Here is an 18,721-nt window from a genome sequence, read left to right as displayed (position 1 = left end):
CCTCAATTTGAAGTGTAAAATGTCTCAAAATGGAGAAAAAGGACCTCATGACATTCACCTGTATTCTCCTCCATCTGGATAAATATCATCACTTTATTGAAAGAATCCCAAAAGCCAAGAGCCACTGATCTTCATTACTTTCTATTGCTTAAACGATTACACTGAGGTTTGGGCATTGATCAAAGAAGGTGTGTTTCAGTGGTTTGCCAAAGACGTCCTGCTCTGTCAGACAGATTTTAGCTTGAACAATTGCATCCTCACATAAACATCTTCCGAGCAGTCCTTAGATCTGAAGAATGTGAGATTTACAGAAACGTGTCGTCTACCCATTTGTGATCCTTGTTTCTTTTGTTTTATATATGATACAGTAAGTATGAAGGCATCTTTACAGAATTTATTAAGTCAGCACATGTTCCTCTAAAATCTGTTAACTCCCAACAATCTCCTTCAGGGCTGAGCTCAAGTCCGGGTACTTGTACTGAAATCCAGCCTCTAAAGTCCTCTGTGGTACGACTTTCTGTCCCTGGGTGAGGACGACCGCCCTCTCAGAGCCCATCAGGGCGTTCATGACGAAGCCTGGCACGGGAAAAATGGTGGGCCGCCTCAGAACCCGGCCCAGTTCTTTAGTGAACTCGTAGTTGGTGTTCAGCGCGGGTGCGACTCCATTAAACACCTGCTGTGAAGGGGAGGGAGTGTCGGTGGGGGGCTCCAGGGCGTGGGCGATGATTCCTGCCAGGTCCGAGACGTGGATCCATGGGAACGGCTGGCTCCCTGACCCCAGAGTGCCCCCGAGGCCGAGCCAGAAGGGCAGCAGCATTTGCTTCATAGCGCCACCATCGCGACCCAGCACTGCCCCTGGTGGAGGGAGGGAGGAAGGACAACAAGGCAATGTATTTAAATTAGCGATACAAAACCGCCTTTTAGTACTTTTAGTACTTTTAGTACTTTTAATTTTTGATTCCTTGTTTTTCTAAGATACAGTGAAGTTATTGATATTTCTGATGTACAGTTATCATCTTACAGGAAATATTAATAACAGTTTTTGGATGTAGATACTCACTATGGTTTTTAATTACTTTAATTGAAAGTTATGTTGACTGAAATCATTAAATTAATTAAAATATTAAACTATGTGTAATGTTATTGTGTTTGTCATCTGATGGATAACCTTGGGGGAAATTGCAAAGAAAGGAGGAGGGGTGGTGGTAGATAGGATGAAAGAGCACAAGGGAGGGTTGTAGGTTTTTGCATGGGGATGAATGCTTATGTTATTATTTTGATGTTTTGTCTAGAGTTTTTCTCATTCTAGGCAATTGTGGCACATGAGATCAGAACAGAAATCATCCAATATGTGGTTGTGTAGATTATTGTAATGTCAAACCCATGATATCAGACAAACAGGAGAGTCTAATCACTCAAGACCCTGCAGGTACACCAAATCAAAATTTGGGACATAAGAGAAATGAGACTTTTAAATCTAAGAACAATATATCAACTACTCTCAAACGACAGTGAGCAAGAACTCCTTCCAGAGAAGGTGAAATCACCGAAATACACCTTTTCCTGTCAATCTCATGTCACAAACCAGCCTGTTTTTGATAAACATGAAAACAATGTAAAACTTTCTGAAGTTGCAATAACCCTTTATGGGCATTAATGTTCACTTTCAGAATTTTTAGTCTGTAAAAATGCAGTTTCTACTTACCAGGCCTGATGACGACTTGCTTGGTGTTTTGTGCCACAGTCTCAGGCAGAAGTGCTGAGGCCTCCCACTCTTTGACGAGTTTGGAGAGGAGGTCAAATGGTGTCCACTGACTGTCTTCTGTGTACTTAGCTGTCAGACTGGGTTGGTAACAAGCTGTGGACATAAAAAAAAAAATCAAAGAGGGAAATTTACAACAGCTTTGCTCCGAGCAGCATATGAGAACTTTGAGTTTTTGTCATTAGGCAAAGACTCACCTACACCTGATACCAGCACCCAGGAGTGAGGGGGGCTGGGGGAGGCAGCAATGGCTTGAGCCAGAGCTTTTGTAGTATCAATGCGACTGGAGAACAAATCTTTTTTATAGCTTTCGTTCCACCTGGAAGCAAAAGTAACAACAGATCAGCAGATTGAAATCCAGCTACAATAAACATCTATTTGTGTTAGTTACTGAGAAAATCCAAGCTGTGATTAACACTACATGTTTAACAGTGCAGCTATATGGGGTTGTCACTCAGGCTCTGCTTATTTTTAGAGCTTAACAATTAGTTGATAGTCTACTAATGTTTTAGTCCATTTTTGGAAGCAAAAGTGCTGTACATTTGCTGGTTCCAGCTTTTCAGATTTCAGGAATTTATACTTTTCCTCATCATATGCATTTTGATAGTAACTATATATATGGGTTTTTAACTGTTAGTCAGATGAAACCAACCAACTTGAATGGGTCAGCTTAGGATCTGAGAAATGAAAATCTGTAGTTGTTCACCATCGCAGCGGGTTCATGAGATTCTCTCCAGCCAAGTTGACGGCGCCTTCACAAGGTGGGAGGCCGCTGGACTCCAATTCGCCCTGCAGGAGCACAGATGAGTACAGTTAATGGTATCTCATTAGTCACAGAGGTGAGTCAGGAGCTCATAAACGAACCCCATTCCCTGCTGTTTTACCATTACTCTGAATTAAACAAAGATCACACCCATGTTATTTTCCCTGGACCAGGCTGGCGAGATATCACTGTGACCTCGTGACCTTTATCTCTGAGCAGACGAGTCAGCTCACGGCCCACAAAACCAGATCCCCCTCCTGCAAGGAAGACAAGATGCACATAGAATCCATCAGTTATCAGTTACAATAGATCTGAGAGAAAATTAAGTTATATTCCTTACTAATATTAGTAAATATTATACACACCAGTTTCCATTAATAATAATAATAATAATGATTATATTAAACTTTATTTGTTTAGCACCTTTCATGCAAGAAATGTAGCACAAAGTACTTTATAATAAAGAGACGACATGCACCAAGTGCTTCACATGAAAAGAAAAGACATAAAATGAACTGAACATTGTTAAAAGCATTAATCTAAAATGAAAAACATCAAAAACATTGATGTAAAATTAGATAAAATAATGAATAGCTGTAACTGTCAAAGTCTGCATCCCCAATTTTCCTATGGCTGTTGCTGGGAACCTTCAATGAAGCAGCAGTGGATGACCTCAGTGTTCTCAAGGGTACATAGTTAATCAGGGCGTTAGCAATGTAGCATGGTCCTTGCCCATTAAGGCCTTTGTATACTGAGGACCTTGAAATCAATCTTTAGGTACACCTAACTAAAACTAAAACTTAAAACTAATGCCGTCTAATACAACACACACTCCTGTGATAAATGCTACCTTCATGAAAGTAATGGTCAGATTTAGAGGATGTGGTTTGTGGTGCTAAGTCTACTCTCACTGATACAAATGAGACGCACAAAATAATAGAAATAGTTGTCAGTATATTTTTAAATGTAAATATCCTTTCTATTGTCACATTGAAAGCGCCTGATAGCCAGAGCAGTGCGCATGCGCAATGCACATGCTTACAAAACAGGACTTGTGCATTACTTTATCAATCTAAGCTTTGTTTAACAGTTAACCCACGAGGTGGCAGTTTTCTAGGTTTAATCACATAGCTGGCACGGTGTTTTTACTGTAATCTTCTGGGTAAACATAATGCACACGAAACTTAGATGCACAAGGCTCACTTTATGCCTTTACGATTGCAATGCTAAAAGCTAGCAGGTAGCGTTATGTCACATTGACCTTTCCGAACCACTTTATAAAAAAAAAAAGATGTAATTCTTTAGAAAACGTACATACCTATTAAGACTCTCATGGTCACCGAATTACAGTCCAATCGTAATTAAATAACAACGTCGTTGCACGTTACACCGTATCTTTATGGCTGCACCGCTCTGTGTTATGTCAGTGAGTTGCGTTTTAGCCCTTTTGGACCAAGAGGATTTCCGTAACTTCTGCTACCAGTTACGTCACTTTGTAGTTTAAAAGGAGCTCTATATGGGAATGTGTTTTAAAATAACAGGTGACATTCAATCACGGGTTTATTTAAACTGCAGTCAGTTGTCTCTAAATATTTACTTACTAAAGTCGTGTATTCATTTAGGGAATCTATGTCGTTTTGTTTTCCCTTGTGGTTCTTTTGTAAATACTTTTAGTTGTTTTGTGTCTGTTGATACTCTTTTTGTGTACCTTTTTGGTCGTTAACTGTCTCTGTGTGGTCATTTTGCATCTATTAAACTCTCTTTCTGTCTCTTTATGGGGTTATTTTGCATTTCTATATCATCATTTTTTGTCAAGGCATACTCATGTTGCGCTCTTTGTGCCTATTTTGCATCTCTTTGTAGTTGTTTAGCATGTTTTTTTTTTTAAACTAATTTTTGTGTCTCTTAGTCTTAAATGACTTTCCAACAAGAAATGTTAATGTCAGTTCATATGAGGCTCTGATCCAGGGGCCCCCAGACTCCTTGGGGGGCCTGGGCCTGTGCTCGATCGGCCCATTCAGTGATTCATCCTTGAACTCAGGGATCAGAGATGTAAAACTGACAACAACTGTAATCTACTTAATCAAGTTGAATTTTTACTTCATTGTGTATATATTTAATAAGTATAAATACATCTTTTTTATTTATCTGTTTTATTGTAAATCATTTTAATTGATATATTTTTGTACAGTTTGGTTAATGGTTCACAGCATGATAAAAACAGCTATAACATAAAGGAAATTCAGCTGCCAGTATAATCACAGACCAAACAAAACGCTACAAACAAAATACACAATAAATCAAAAAGGGGGGAATATAAGGTACAACAACACCAAAGCTAAGGTCTAACAATATTATGAAGGACAATCGTGTATGTTTTATTTGATACATTTTTAACAATTATTTGTATATTTGATCAATTATGTATATATTTTATTAGTTTAGAAACATGTTTGTGTGCACAGCAATGACCCTCCAGCTGCTGAATGATATCCGTATGTTTGTTGATATAAGTTTTATAATTCACTAATACCGACACAGTCACTAGAATAAAACTGCTCTGAGAATGAAATGTAGTGATTATAATGCATGTTTGATCAAAAGATTATAAGTATTAGTTTAATTATTTTATTCTGCAGCAGACCCGGAAGTTTTCTGGAAGCTGTTTTGTGACGAAGGACAGCAAACACGTGGTTTTGATAAAGAGATAAATTGAGCCTCAGCCTCATTAGCGGCCTCTCTTCCTTGTTGCGGTGGTGGAGGTCGGTCGTGTGTCGGCGGAGAGATGGAAACCAGCACGTGTTAAGCTTCATCCACGGTACTTGTTGGCGATTTGTAGCTAATTACTTTGATAACATTGCAGCTGGTGTATTTATGTGTCCGCCGGTGGCTGTTTGTTGCGGTTGTTTCCGCACAGATTATCATTGTTAGCTTGCTGCTTCAGCCGACCTCGTGGGGTTTTTTTCTGTTACTAATGAGCTGAAGTTTACAGCTGGAGATAGAAGGATGCATCCGAGTAAACGGTGCCTTTGGGTTAAAATGACGAAATTAGTATCTAAATGAACCATCAGGTGTGCTGGGTTTAAATGCCTATTTTATGAATTACTTTCACCGTTAGAAAATACGAACATTTTCTCATGTGTTGTACTTAAGTACAATTTTAAAGGCACTCTGTTAAACTTATTGTGAAATGTGAGCTAGTTTTAGCTCCACTTTGGGCCTTAAACAATAAATTAGTTGAAACTATCTGCTGAGAATTTGCAGGAAATGTATCTATAGCGGAAATGATAATTCAAATCTGAAGCATGTGACAAAGGGCCTCAACTCCATACTGTTTTTTCAAAAGGGGGTTGCAAGGCAAACGGGATGGAAACCACTTGTTTAATCTCTAACAGTACATTGTATTTGAATCTGCAGACTAATGTGTAAATAGTACAATGTTTTCCTTTATATTTAGGGGAGTAGTACTCATTGTGCAGAATGTGGCCTGTTTCAGAATTAATTCATTAGTCAATAATCAGAAATGATCGAATTTGGGATAATTGGTTCTGCTGTGCAGGACTTGAGTGTAATATTGCCAGGCATCATTTACACTCGTTGCAGGGGGAGGGGGGGGGCTATTGTGGGGACTTCTGATCTGCACCTCAAAGCCACTTTTATACAGTCAAACCTTGATGATGAGTTGCATGTGAGTCCGTGTTTCACCTGAACCTCATGATTATTCTTTCACTGCACTGATGGGTTTGACAGTACAGATAGTAGTATGGTGCTCATCATATTGCAAGTTGAGACTAACCTGTTGTGTTTTCTTTTTGGATTTCAGAGCCGGTACTGGATATACACTGCTCAAAACATTAAGGTAACACTTAATCATCACAGTGTAACACCAGGTCAGTTAAACTTCAGGGATATTAATCTGTCCATTTAGAATTTCATAAATGTAAAAATTATGGCAGAGATGTTGTACGAATTGAATTATACTCTACAATGAAGTAAAGTGGCCACTGAGTGTAATCTTGTGACAATGTATGGACTGTGAAATTCATTGCTCAATAAAGCTGAAAGTGTTAAACTGTGTATTGAATTCATTTGCAAATCAGAGGTGGTAAAGTGGAGAAATGTGTGGGTGTGGTGTTTGGTGGGATATTGGTAACTAGTAAGCCTGAAAAGTGGCACAGTAACACTTTATTGACAGTCATGATAGAAAAAATGTAGCTGCTTTAGGCATCAATGAAAACATAGCTGAGCAAACGTATCAAATCTTTAAGCGGTTAACATTTTTAACCTTTTATGTGCAAAGCTGGGTATCTAGTGCAATCTACATTCAAAGATCGTGAGGCTGGCTGATTTTTATTTATTTTTTTTAGATGCGATTAATGCAACTTCTGACTGTGTATAGAGAAGTAAAATCCTAATCAGAGGTACCATTTAAAGGTCTGACTTGCACAATAAAACACTAAATCAGAGGCATAAATAGAAAATCTTTGAGGATTAAAAAAAAAAACTTGTAGTACAGTGCTTTTAAAAGCAATACATCAGTGGACAACTGGTAACAATTGTCATTACTGTGTTATGAAATTGAATCAAAATATGAAATGATAAAACTTAAATTCTCATTGACAAACTGACATACAGAAAATAAATTAAAATGGAGACAGTTTGTGCCTCCAAGATTTCATTTACGATCATGTTATGTACACTTGCCCAGTCTAGTGGAAAACTGGGTGGCAGTTTGCCCATAAAGTTGGTTCAGAACTTTTGCAACATGTCATAGTCCAGGTATTGACACTTCAAAGAGGAAAAAGTGATCTACCCTCCAAGACAAGTATTTCAAGAGTGAATGTGTCATTCGTGTTATGATGAAATTCGTAGTACTGATTGGCTAAAAGAAAATAAGTGGTTGAGGAATCTCTTTGGCCTAAAACAAGACTGTACAGATAAGTTGCAAATGCATGTCATTTTTCTGAAGGGCCAGAAACATTTTAAGTTCCCCTATCTAGCAGTTTTAGGTAATATAAAAAATAAGAATACAAAAAAAACTTGTAATAGTGTGTGACACTATAATGTAGTAGGCAGATATAATTAATTTGTCAATAACTCCTGTGGACACCCAAGAGTGGAGGCTGCTGTACAAACATAACTGACAATATAGTACAATACAGTGGTAATAATACAAAATATGTGCCCATAGTTATAATTGTGGGCAAATACTGTAGCCCTACATTCTAAATATCTGAAAATGTCATTTATTGCTGTGTAAAATGACATTTTACTGTGTTGTAAACCATTTATGAAATATTTACATACTGCATATAAATGCTGAAGAGCAGGATTTAAAGTAAAGTTTGCAATTGCTTCCCAAGGTACTGTACTGTATGTTGTAGTTATTAGTTATTTTAAATTGTTTTCATTTTCCAAGTGTTATTCTCTGTATGTGCCACAAAATGGAATAAAATACAAATGACAGTTCTGATATACAGGTCAGGTACATAGAGTATCATTTCTTGTGGCTGGACCACCGACTTCCAGTCAAACTATCCGCAAAACAAAATTTGAATGTTCAGCTCTGAGCTGGTGCTTTGGGTTTGTCTGTATTTAAGCACAGCAAAATCAGGCTCAAATCTTGCTTTAACCTAAATCTGCACACTCCACATGTAGTTTGGCATGTTTCATTCAAACCTCATCTCCCATTTTGTACAGAGTTACACCCTGTGCTGGAATCAACAATACTGGTTCCCACAGTGTCTTTACCCATGGACCGACTCTTTTTGTTTCCTGTTTGTTCCGATATACCCTCAAAGAGCTTAGCCATGAAGGCGAAGCCGTTCTGCTTTATGTAGGACTTCCCAGCGAAGGTGTAGAGGACGGGATTGGCGCAGCTGCTGATGAAAGCCAAAGCTGAGGTCACCGCACGACTGGACTTCGAGATGTGTTCCAATCTGCAGATAAACAGAGACATTTCAGACCACAGCATCAACTAAAACAAATGCTATATTTAGGGATTGAGAAAAATGATGTTGAAGTTTGGCTGCATTGTTGGGAGCTTAACTTTAAACATCTTCTTCTCAAATTATGAATAAATACTGTATAAATACAGTATATCCATGGATTGATTACTCAACAGGCTCACTGGGACAGGCCCAGGGGCCCCAAAGTTAAGGGGCTTTCACCTAAAAAAATATCACTGAATGACTACACAAACACAACACTAAACAGTTGCAAAGGGGCCAAAAAGACACACAAAATGATCACAAAGAGGCACAAAGTAACCTCACGACTATAAACAGACACAAAACAAGTACAATCAGAAGCGAAAAGGCTACAGAGAGACACAAAACTAAAACAAGGGACAAGAAATAACCACAAACTACAAAGAAACACAAAATGACTACAAATACTGTTGAATTTGCCAAATATAAAAAGCTTTAGTGTTCACAATGTTGGCAACAAAGTAAAATTTATTCCTCATAAGAATTTCCAGACAGGTTTTTTAATATATTAAAAGTCATGAAATTCTCTCAGTAAAACAACTGATCTTCATATCAACCATGAAAAAATGATCAACAGGCATTTAGTTTAAGAAATACATAACCAAACAGGATGAGTTGTTTGCATTTGTGCTTGTAAGAATGTTGCAAACAATAATTGTGCAAAAGCTAACCGTGTGACATTGGGCAAAACATAATGTATAACATTTTAGAGTCTTGGTTTTGTGAATCTCTAAAAGTACCAACTGTCAGTGAAAATAATTTTGTTCAAGAGGTGAAAATCTTTTGTTTTACTCACACTTCTCTTGTGCTCGAACCAATTTCGTACCACTCGGCCGCAACCTTACACAAAACAAAAACATGGTGTTCATTCGAAGGGTCACACTGTTGAGAAATGCAGAAATGTGAACAGATTTCATGTGATAAACGACACCGCGAACATGCCCTCACACACCTGTATCATGTTGACAACGTGGTACGGCAGCCAGAAAGCGCCAAACATCACCACAATAGCCAGGATGAGTTTCTCACTGCGGACCTTTCGCTGGAACTTGGTCTGCCTCAGGCGTCTCAGGATGAGGACGTAGCTGGTTATGATGATTGCGTAAGGAAGGATGAATCCTGTCACTGTCTCAAAGGCATACTGAAAACGTACCTGCACACGGGAGGATAGAAAAACAGATGTGCTCACAAAAACGATAACGTGTGTTTCAGCAGACATGAATGGATCTGTCAAAACAAGAAAGAACAAGACGTCAGAAGAGTTGAAATGAGTAGTTGTAGTTTGTTTAAAATGTTACAGTTTGTCCATTTCCAGCTTCTCAACTGGAAGAATCGGCTGCTTCTCTTTGTGGTATATCATAGCAAGCTGAAAACCACTGAACTTTTGGTCAGACCGAACAAGACATTTGAAGATTTCACCTCAAACAACAAGAAATTGTGATTTCCATTTTTTTCCACTATTTTTTGGTCATTTCATAAAACCAAGTGATAAATTGCTTACATTTTTTTTTTTTTTTTTTTTTAAATCAGCAGATGACTGAACAATGGAAATACTTGTTTGTTCCACCCATACAGAAGCATGAAAAACATACTTTAACACATCTTTATGTGTTCATTCAAGAAAGAAAGATTAAACAAAGTAGCAAAGGAAAGAAACAAAGTTAATATATGTAGCATTGTTCTATGGTAGTATTTTTTTTCAGTTATTCTGATGGCAAAGGTTAAATATCAACAAACAACTATTTTCTATGCAAAAAATATGGAGTAATGTCCTGAGCAGAGAAGTTCTTTGTTCTTTTTGTTTTAGTACCCAGGACGGCGGCGCGTTCATGTAAGTGCATGTGACTGGCTCCTATTCCAACAGTTGGCCCTCCCCTCATTTATAAACACACAGGGACCACCCCCAAGCACGATAACCGGTGCAGTCCACAGCCCTCAGGTGAAAGCTACCTTACAGAATTTCCTTCACTGAAGAAACCACATTTGTGTCCAAAAAGTTCTCTGGCAGGGAACTGATGGACTGACCGTGGGGACTAATCCCTGTAGGGTCGGTGGACCGTCACAACAGTCATTCCTGTGGCTGAATCTCACAAGCTGCTAACGGGCTCCAACTTCACTCAGAACTGGATTTTCTTTGCAGTGTGTAAGTAACTTATTGGCTACATACTGTTTTGTGTGTTTTCATTCGTGTCAGGCTACAGTAGCCATGATAAAGTTAGCTAACTTGCTGTTATCGATGTTATGAATGTGTTCGGTGAATGTTGCTATCGGTTGGTGGCCAGCTGTCAAAGTGTAGTCGACGGATCATTTGTTTTTGGTCTGAAATGCTGGTGATCTAGTGCGACACCTAGTGATCGTTTCCAGAACCTTTAAGTCCAACAGATATTTTTTTTCTGCAAACATTTTGGCACCTCATGGCAGAAAAGCACAGGTGGAACAGATAGCATTAACAATTGGATTAGTAAGTGTAAGTGATGCCAGTGGCCCTGCCTGCACAATACCAGGAGCCTAGAACTGGAACACGTAACTGTAATGCAGCCTTTATTAAAATGATTAATTACACCTGTGTGTTTCAGCTCTGGTTTGGTCTCTACCATCCTGAGGGAAATGTCTAGCTCCACTATGTTCAGCAGCTAGTTGTTAAGTGTGTCTGTCTGCTGTTTGGTGCTGAGCAGGCAGGGTACAGTGGGTTTTTAGCTTTTTCTCTACTGTCTGCAGCACAAAAAAATGAAGTTACGGACCAGACAGCGAAACAGTGAGCTGAGACTCTTTTTTTCATATCTTTCAGCCCTATATGATAATGTTGTTATGATACAAATTAATTGTGAAAAATGACAATGTGAAAAAAGGCTGAAAAAATGACTTTAAATGAATGCTAATGTTGCTCTGTAACTTCTGGGATGTCTAAGTAAATACATGTGCAAAATATCAACTTAAGGGTGATGATTCGTCAGTGTGTTCACAACTTGTTTCTGCTGCTTTGATGTGGCCAGCAGTGGCCAACAGTCTCAACACAAGGTCAATTTACTGCCCCTTCTGGAGCTTTTGATTACATCTCATGATCATCATCAGCGGATGGACTTGTCGTTGAATTGTAACAGTTCAAATCAGGATTTAAGAAGAAGTTCTTAACTGAACTCCTTGTCCATGCTGGCATAAAAGAGCTTCAGACGTTCTAGTTTTGCGCATACATTTAATTGATTAGTCAAGGAAACAATTAGGTTAATAACATGATAGTTGTTAGCTCTATCGTCTACTTACATGTGTAGGAAGGGTGTGATTGGGCGCGCACACCAGTCTTATTTTACCCCGCTCATCGGTGTCGTCTCTCACGTCCCGAAACACCAGTGACGGAATAGAAATGACCCCGACCAGTATCCACATGGCTACAATCACCCTCCTCACAATCTTCTTGCTGGCTATGGAGGACAGTCTCCTTGGAAACACCACAGCCACCAGCCTGTGCACACTCATCAGTGTGATCAGAAAGATGGACGCGTACATGTTGGCGTTGCACAGGTAGAACATGCCTTTACACATGGTGTTACCAAAGATCCATGTCTGCATGGCCAGGTATATAATGAAGAAGATGGTGAGGATCATGAGGAATCCATCAGCGCACGCCAGGTTGAGGATGAGGATGGTGGTGACTGAGCGTCGTCGGATGCGTGCCAGGATGCTCCAGACGATGAAGAAGTTGCCAGGGACGCCCAGGAGGAAGACCAAGCCAAGGATGAGGGCACCCATGGTCGTGGAGAAGTCATTGCTCACAACACTGTCATCCTCAGGGTTTTCGGTAGTTGTTCTGTTAGTCACGTTGATAAAAGTGGGCGGTGTCATGCTGGGGGAGTGATCACCTTGAGGACGAGAGACAAAGTTAGAACCTAACACAGGATGCTAATCTACACTCTGCTGCCAGTTTACAGTCGAATCAACACCTCTCACACTTTTCATCAAAAACTGAAGATGATATGAGGACAGGATTTATTGCAGTAGGCTACTGTTGTATTAGACCACATTCGTTTTACATTACATTAATATCACTTTCTGATAAGGCACCATTTATAGAAGATTCATGAGCTGTAATTAATGGCTTTCTTAATTGTTTACACATGCTTTTATAGATCAATGATAAGTAATTAATAAAACAACTTTTGGGTTGCCAGGTTGTGGAAAATCCTTAGCTCTCCAATGGACTGTTTGACTGCCTGCCCCCTGGAAATGTTCTGCAGGACATCTGGACCAGAATCCATTTACCTATTAGTAATTGACCCTTTATTAATGGTTTACTACTATTTATAACTGCAAAAGCTTGCAACTATGTCTTGCATTAAAATTCGGTTTCAATTGCACTCTTCTATATTCTCTAAATATCCAGAGTTTGACAAACTCGTGGTTGCCTTTCTCATGACTAGTCCAAGTGCAGTTTTTAAGTGCATTTAGTCGTGAGTTTAGCTTAGCTTAGCTGGGCTGAGCATCACCCTCAAATTTACCACTTTCTGTCCTGTAAGAGTTGGTCAGCTCTGCAGAAAAAACATTTATCTGCTTTCTTAAATAGAGTGAGATGAGAAGATTCATATAACTCCAATATCTGTGTGTGAAGTACAGAGTTTTAGTAAGGAGGTGATTAGCTTAGCCTGGCATGAAGGCTAACAGAAGGAAGCTACCTCGGTTGTGTGCAAAGTGAAAAAATACACCTGTCAAATTCAATAATTAGTTATTATTAGCAGCTTAGTAATTTAGTTTTTAGAGGAATTAGTGTTTAATACATTTCTCAAATTGTTTAACTATTCTTTTAGGGATTTGATACTTAACAGATACAAATGTTACCTAAATGGGATATAGTATCCTAGTCATTTAGTATAGATGGGGTGAGTGAGCAAGATCAAAAGTTTGATAAACTTTCTAAATTCTCATTCAGTGGAAGCTCACTGAATTTTCATAATTATGAGGAATATTTATTTCTTACTTTATCTCAGAATCATAAGATCTGTATTTCATAATTATGAGTTGTTGTAATCTTGAAATACCAAAGATTCTTTGCAAAATTATGACATACTGTCTTATAATTATGATTTACCATCTAATTAGGTAATAGGTAAAAAAAAACACACACAAATATGGTGGATTATTTTTACAAGTGGAAGAAATGGGCTTCTGCATGGAACCAGTTTTACTTCCCTCTGTTAATAACCTATTTATCACTGCATTACTGGGGCAGAGATAAACAGACAGATGCTGGTAGGCATGATAGTATATCCCCTTCAGTTTCTTGTCTTGCAAACATAACTATCTAACCTCACCATCACTAGTGATTTTGCTGTGTATGCAAACAGATGCACGGACCTGATTTCAACACTGATCATATCTATGATGAAGTATAGACACACACCACACAACCAATATACAAAAAGTGTTTGTTTTTAAAAAAAAAAAAAAAAAAGAAAAAAGGCAGGTGGAGACCATGGTTGAGACTGATAATCTGAGCTCTCTTCTCTTTTGTTCTCACTGTCCTCACATATCACTGATACGTGTGTGTGTGTGTGTGTGTGTGTGTGATGAGAATTGACATTGCATCACTCTTCTTTAAAGTTAACAGGAACATTCAGTACAAAATCTATTTCCTCTTGAAGGAAATGATTTCTAACTGTGAATGATGACAAGATGTGGTAAAAGGGATAAAGAAACAGACTACTGTTGAAAACCAAATTGCCCCTCGAGGACAATATAGACTTTTAAATTTAATCTGATCGAATCTTAATTGTCAGATGTCTGAGCATGCTTACTTGTCAAAGATTGCTACATTCTAGGAAATATAGTGAAACAGAAACTGAAGAGACATTTGCCCACTAATTCTAGCCGCCACCCTGACGCAGCCTCTAAAATATTCACAACAGACCATGCAGCCAACAGTGTAGCTCGAATATAGAGGCAGCATGCTATGACATGCCAAACATTTGCAGTACTGCGTCAAACCAGAGCATCTTTGATTCACTTCGATTTTTTATTTATTTTTTTGTTGTTGTTGTTTCTTGTCCTAGTTTCTCTCTTTTCTTTGGAGTCTTTCTCACTGTCCTTTCACATGGAAACTTGTCCCACAGAGTGCAGGGGTCACAGAAGGTTGACCTTTAATGAAAAACACATCCCTGTATGTATCCCTGACTTGTATATGCCGATCATAATAGAAATATTAGACGTGATTGATACAGAGAGACAGTCATTGGTTCAGAAACTTTTCATATCACAGTATGATAAACCCAAAACCGTGTTTAACCCATGTGAGAACATCATCAAGTTTTTATTTCCTGTTTAAGTCATAATTCCTTTGCTCTGGTCCCGCTAAAGCCAACTGTTTATTTTCCCCTTATAGCTTTATACGAGATTGAACGAGTAAACATCGTGAATCAATGCCAGGCTTACATCACTGGAGAGAAATGCAACAGAAAGCCCAGTCTAAGCAACACAATGATGCTGTCAGGTGAAAGCACTGTGTCTCAGGAATTACAGCTTTACAAGAAAACTGAAGTTTTTCATAAAACCAGGTGTCCTGAATCTTTTCCAACCAAGAGGCGACCGTGCTAACTGTCAGATCAGGAAAACACACAAGAATCCGCAATTTATGACCTAATATTGCAATGGATATACCACATAAACATACTGTTGTAATGGACAGTGCAGGAAGAAGAAAAAAAAAGTTGGAAAAAGGACTGTAAAAGTATGTGCAAGAGAAACTGATAAATGGGAATAAAGTCATGGTACTTTTACTGTAAATTACAGCAAAGTCAACAAAACAAAACTTGAGACATTTTTTAAAAAAGTCTGAAAATTAACATGACTCCGCAAACCGCTTGTTCCTGCCCAAAACTCTGTTTGCCAGTAAAGTAAGAATGATGGATTAGCCTTTAGTCCACAAGTATTAAGATAATGAGTCACAGATTTGTAATAACTCTGCTATGTGTAAATAATCAAGTCAAGAAAAGTCAATTATTATTTTAAGATAGAAAATGGAAATGGAGAAAAATCTGAACGACTGAAGCAAAACGTCAATAAGAAGTTGAAAATCAAGGTATTGAGAAGTTCAAGAGTGACTGACCTTTCCTGGAACTTGATGTCTCTCTCTGTGATGTGTGTCAGATTCAAATATCCCACTGCTGCTCTCTGCTCTGTCCAGCTCTTACAGTGTTTCTCTTCTTCCTTGTCTCTGTTAGCTCAGCCCATTACAAACTGAATCACATCCTCCCTCACAGGCTGCAACATGCTGTGGTTCAAGAGAAGGAGGCACAGAGGTGTGTCCTTCCTTAAAACGCTCATTGACTTCAGTGCTCGGTATTCTTCTCTATATATGAGCATCTTGTGGAAAGAGTCTGTGCTATATCACTGTATACATAATGGACTTTTTTGTTAACAAAAATGCATTCTTCTTGAAAACATGTCCCAGCATCACGTATTAAAATCTATATCTTCTGTGTCCAGAGGCACTTTTCATTTTCTGTGAGTCAATAATTCTTGCATAATGTGAAGGAACAGTTAGTTGACACACACAAAAACTCACTAGTTCATACAAGTCTAACACTTACAGGAATGTTGGTTTCCACAAAGAAGAAGCTCCAGGACTTCCATCCTTCCAATTAAAGTTTGCTAAACATGCACACCCTTGTTCAGTGACATCATTCACATTAATGCAGCTTCACACTTACAGACAAGAACGGGGCAAACAACTTTATCTGATAATTATCTGTGATCTGTTGGCCATAGAGAAGCTTAAATGGAACTTAAATTTTTCTGAGGAAATGTTTAAGATCACACTTGAGAGTAATTCCCAGTCTGATGTCTTCTTGGATTCTTGCTCACATTATAGCAGTTTGATCAAATACCAGGGAATAGTTTCTACTTTCAACACATACTACAAATATTATGACACTAAAATGGTTCATTATCAAAAGCTGCTCGAACTAAAAGTCAGGGGGTCGTCAAAGTTATTGGGATTCCTCTTCAGGAGATCGCGAATGTCTGTAAACAGTTTTGTGTCAGTCTGTCCTATGGTTGTAGGCATATCTCAGTCTGGACCAAAGCTGTGGACTGACTGACAGGCCGACATTGACTTACTGTACATAGTGCCTCAGAACTAGTGTGGCTAAAAATATAAGTCCAGAGCATCTCAGTCCCGGACATGTTGTAAGTTGGTAAATTAGTACAGCTATGTTATACAGTTACAAAGATTATTTAGTGGACAAAGTGGTTAAAAATGTAATAATCCAACCATTGTGTTGTGTATGCTTGGTTGTGCTACATTAAGACATCAGTACTAGCAGTGGAAGTCAGCATCTTCCAAGGGATTTAAAAAAAAAAAGCAAAGGACAAGATATAGATATAGATTGATATAGTGACATGAATATTATATTATAGATATAGATTGATATACTGACATGAATATTATATTTAGTCACAGACTTTGGCTACTACCTCTGGGGCATTACTAACGTAGCTTGTTTTCCAGAGACATACACCCGGTACTGTTAGTAATATTACTCTTTGAGGTAGTTTATAGAAAATACTCTGTACTTGTCTAAGACTTTATCACTTCTTGCCACATCTCGTCTAGTGGGAGAAAAGGGAGGGTGTGGTTTACTTTCCTGGCATCAATCCCCCACACCACTTTGGTCCAGATTGAAATATCTCAACAGCTGTTGGAAAGATTCAGATGAAATTTTTTCTAAAGGCATTCATGGTCTCCAGAGAGTGAATCATACTGACTTCGGTGATCTCCTGACTTTTTCGTGTAGCAGGTTGACACTTTTTGCATTTACCGAGATATACCAGCGAGTGTTGTATGGGTTGGCATGAAATTTGCTGCGCACATTCATGGTGCTCAGAAGTTGAGTTCTAGTGACTTTGGTAATCTTTGATTTGTTTTTTTGTTTTTTCCTGTAGCACCTCCAACAGATCAAAACTATCACGTATCCTGTCAAATATCCCCAAATCTACTAGACATTCATGATGTCCACAGTCCCCAGATGATGAATCCTAATGTTTCTGCCTTTTTCTTCAGCACCACCAGGAGGTTCACATTTGTGGTTTTCATAGAGGTACCTCAATAGCGCCATCATTTGACCAAATATGAACTTGTCTAGTACTTTGTTTTATGACCAAATACATTAAAAACTAATGATATTCCCATCAGCCCTGGCTCTAGTTCCTGACAGACTATTTTCCACCAAAGATAGCGGGTATAATCTATTATTAGTTGCAAAGAGAAATAGTTTTAGTCTCACATTCTACAAGTGAGTAAATATGAATTAGTTACTTAGTAGCTTGACCTGTATGTAAACTATTTAACAGCAAACAACCCTCTCTTCTAGAAGTCACGCTTATAAATAGCAAATAGTTTTGACAAATAAGTGTTACTTAATACGAAACATATATGGAAAAAAAATATCATTATTATTTTCCATGATTTTGTTTACTTTGTATCAAATACTTATATATTTAATAATATTTCCAAGCATTTTGTGTTTTGGAATAGTGTGAATTTATATATTCATGTCAGTACTTATTTAATTTAGTATTTTTAAAACATTGGCACAAGTTGCATGACTTTTTATGGAGAATGTAGGTTTTTTTTTTATGTGTCTGTTGAATCATACCACCACAAAATGTACTTGAGTTAAATAATTCATTACAGGCTCTCTCTCTCTCTCTCTCTCTCTCTCTCTCTCTCTGACTGAGAACATAAGTCTGTCAGGGATCAAGTTACAAAAGATTTTCCACTGATAACAATAATCCGTGTCCTCGGGCTATGTAAGCAGAACTGACTTTTGAGGAAAGTTCCAGTAAAACGTTCCTCTCTTTCACCACATGAGGGCAACACATCCACGAGAACAATACCTTTCGTTTTCTCCTTCTCTCATAAACTTGACACTCAGCAGTTCCTCCTGTGTGTTGCACTCATCCATCACATTGCAGCAGTCCTTTAAACAATTTACTAGCCATTCAACGCTACAGTTTCACAACCCCCCACCCACCCCAAAACTTTCCATTTCTAGAAACGCTCTGTATTTGAACAACCACTGAGAATGTGCATACAGTACCAGCATGTGCTCATTTTGACCTATCGCATAACACAGATGTTGTGATGAACACATGTTATTTGTCAAACGGCTTTTGTGACTTGAAATATTACTGTTCACCCGGTTAACAGGTAGCATT

General features: G+C 38.3%; 2 protein-coding genes across 2 annotated transcripts; both read right to left on the bottom strand.

The window, feature by feature from the left end:
• Window positions 1-43: 43 nt before the first annotated feature.
• Window positions 44-3,961, bottom strand: sdr39u1 (short chain dehydrogenase/reductase family 39U member 1). The gene is made up of 6 exons (XM_022758326.1): window positions 3,844-3,961; window positions 2,676-2,782; window positions 2,469-2,551; window positions 1,960-2,081; window positions 1,706-1,858; window positions 44-855 (listed from the first exon to the last, which is right to left on the bottom strand). Exons 1-6 carry the CDS (start codon window positions 3,857-3,859, stop codon window positions 428-430), a joined length of 909 nt encoding a protein of 302 aa, XP_022614047.1. The 5' UTR covers window positions 3,860-3,961; the 3' UTR covers window positions 44-427.
• A 2,734-nt stretch (window positions 3,962-6,695) lies between these two features.
• On the bottom strand, window positions 6,696-15,766 carry LOC111231262 (leukotriene B4 receptor 1-like). Its single transcript, XM_022758310.1, has 5 exons — window positions 15,609-15,766; window positions 11,777-12,372; window positions 9,468-9,668; window positions 9,312-9,355; window positions 6,696-8,464 (listed from the first exon to the last, which is right to left on the bottom strand). The coding sequence occupies exons 2-5, from the start codon at window positions 12,353-12,355 to the stop codon at window positions 8,206-8,208; spliced, it is 1,083 nt and encodes a 360-aa protein (XP_022614031.1). The 5' UTR covers window positions 12,356-12,372; window positions 15,609-15,766; the 3' UTR covers window positions 6,696-8,205.
• Window positions 15,767-18,721: the final 2,955 nt, after the last annotated feature.

This window comes from Seriola dumerili, unplaced genomic scaffold (genome assembly GCF_002260705.1).
Source record: "Seriola dumerili isolate Sdu_G_001 unplaced genomic scaffold, Sdu_1.0 BDQW01000291.1, whole genome shotgun sequence".
Taxonomy (NCBI): domain Eukaryota; kingdom Metazoa; phylum Chordata; class Actinopteri; order Carangiformes; family Carangidae; genus Seriola; species Seriola dumerili.
The sequence above is the reverse complement of the archived record's forward strand: the minus strand, read 5'-3'. Positions and strand labels throughout refer to the sequence as shown.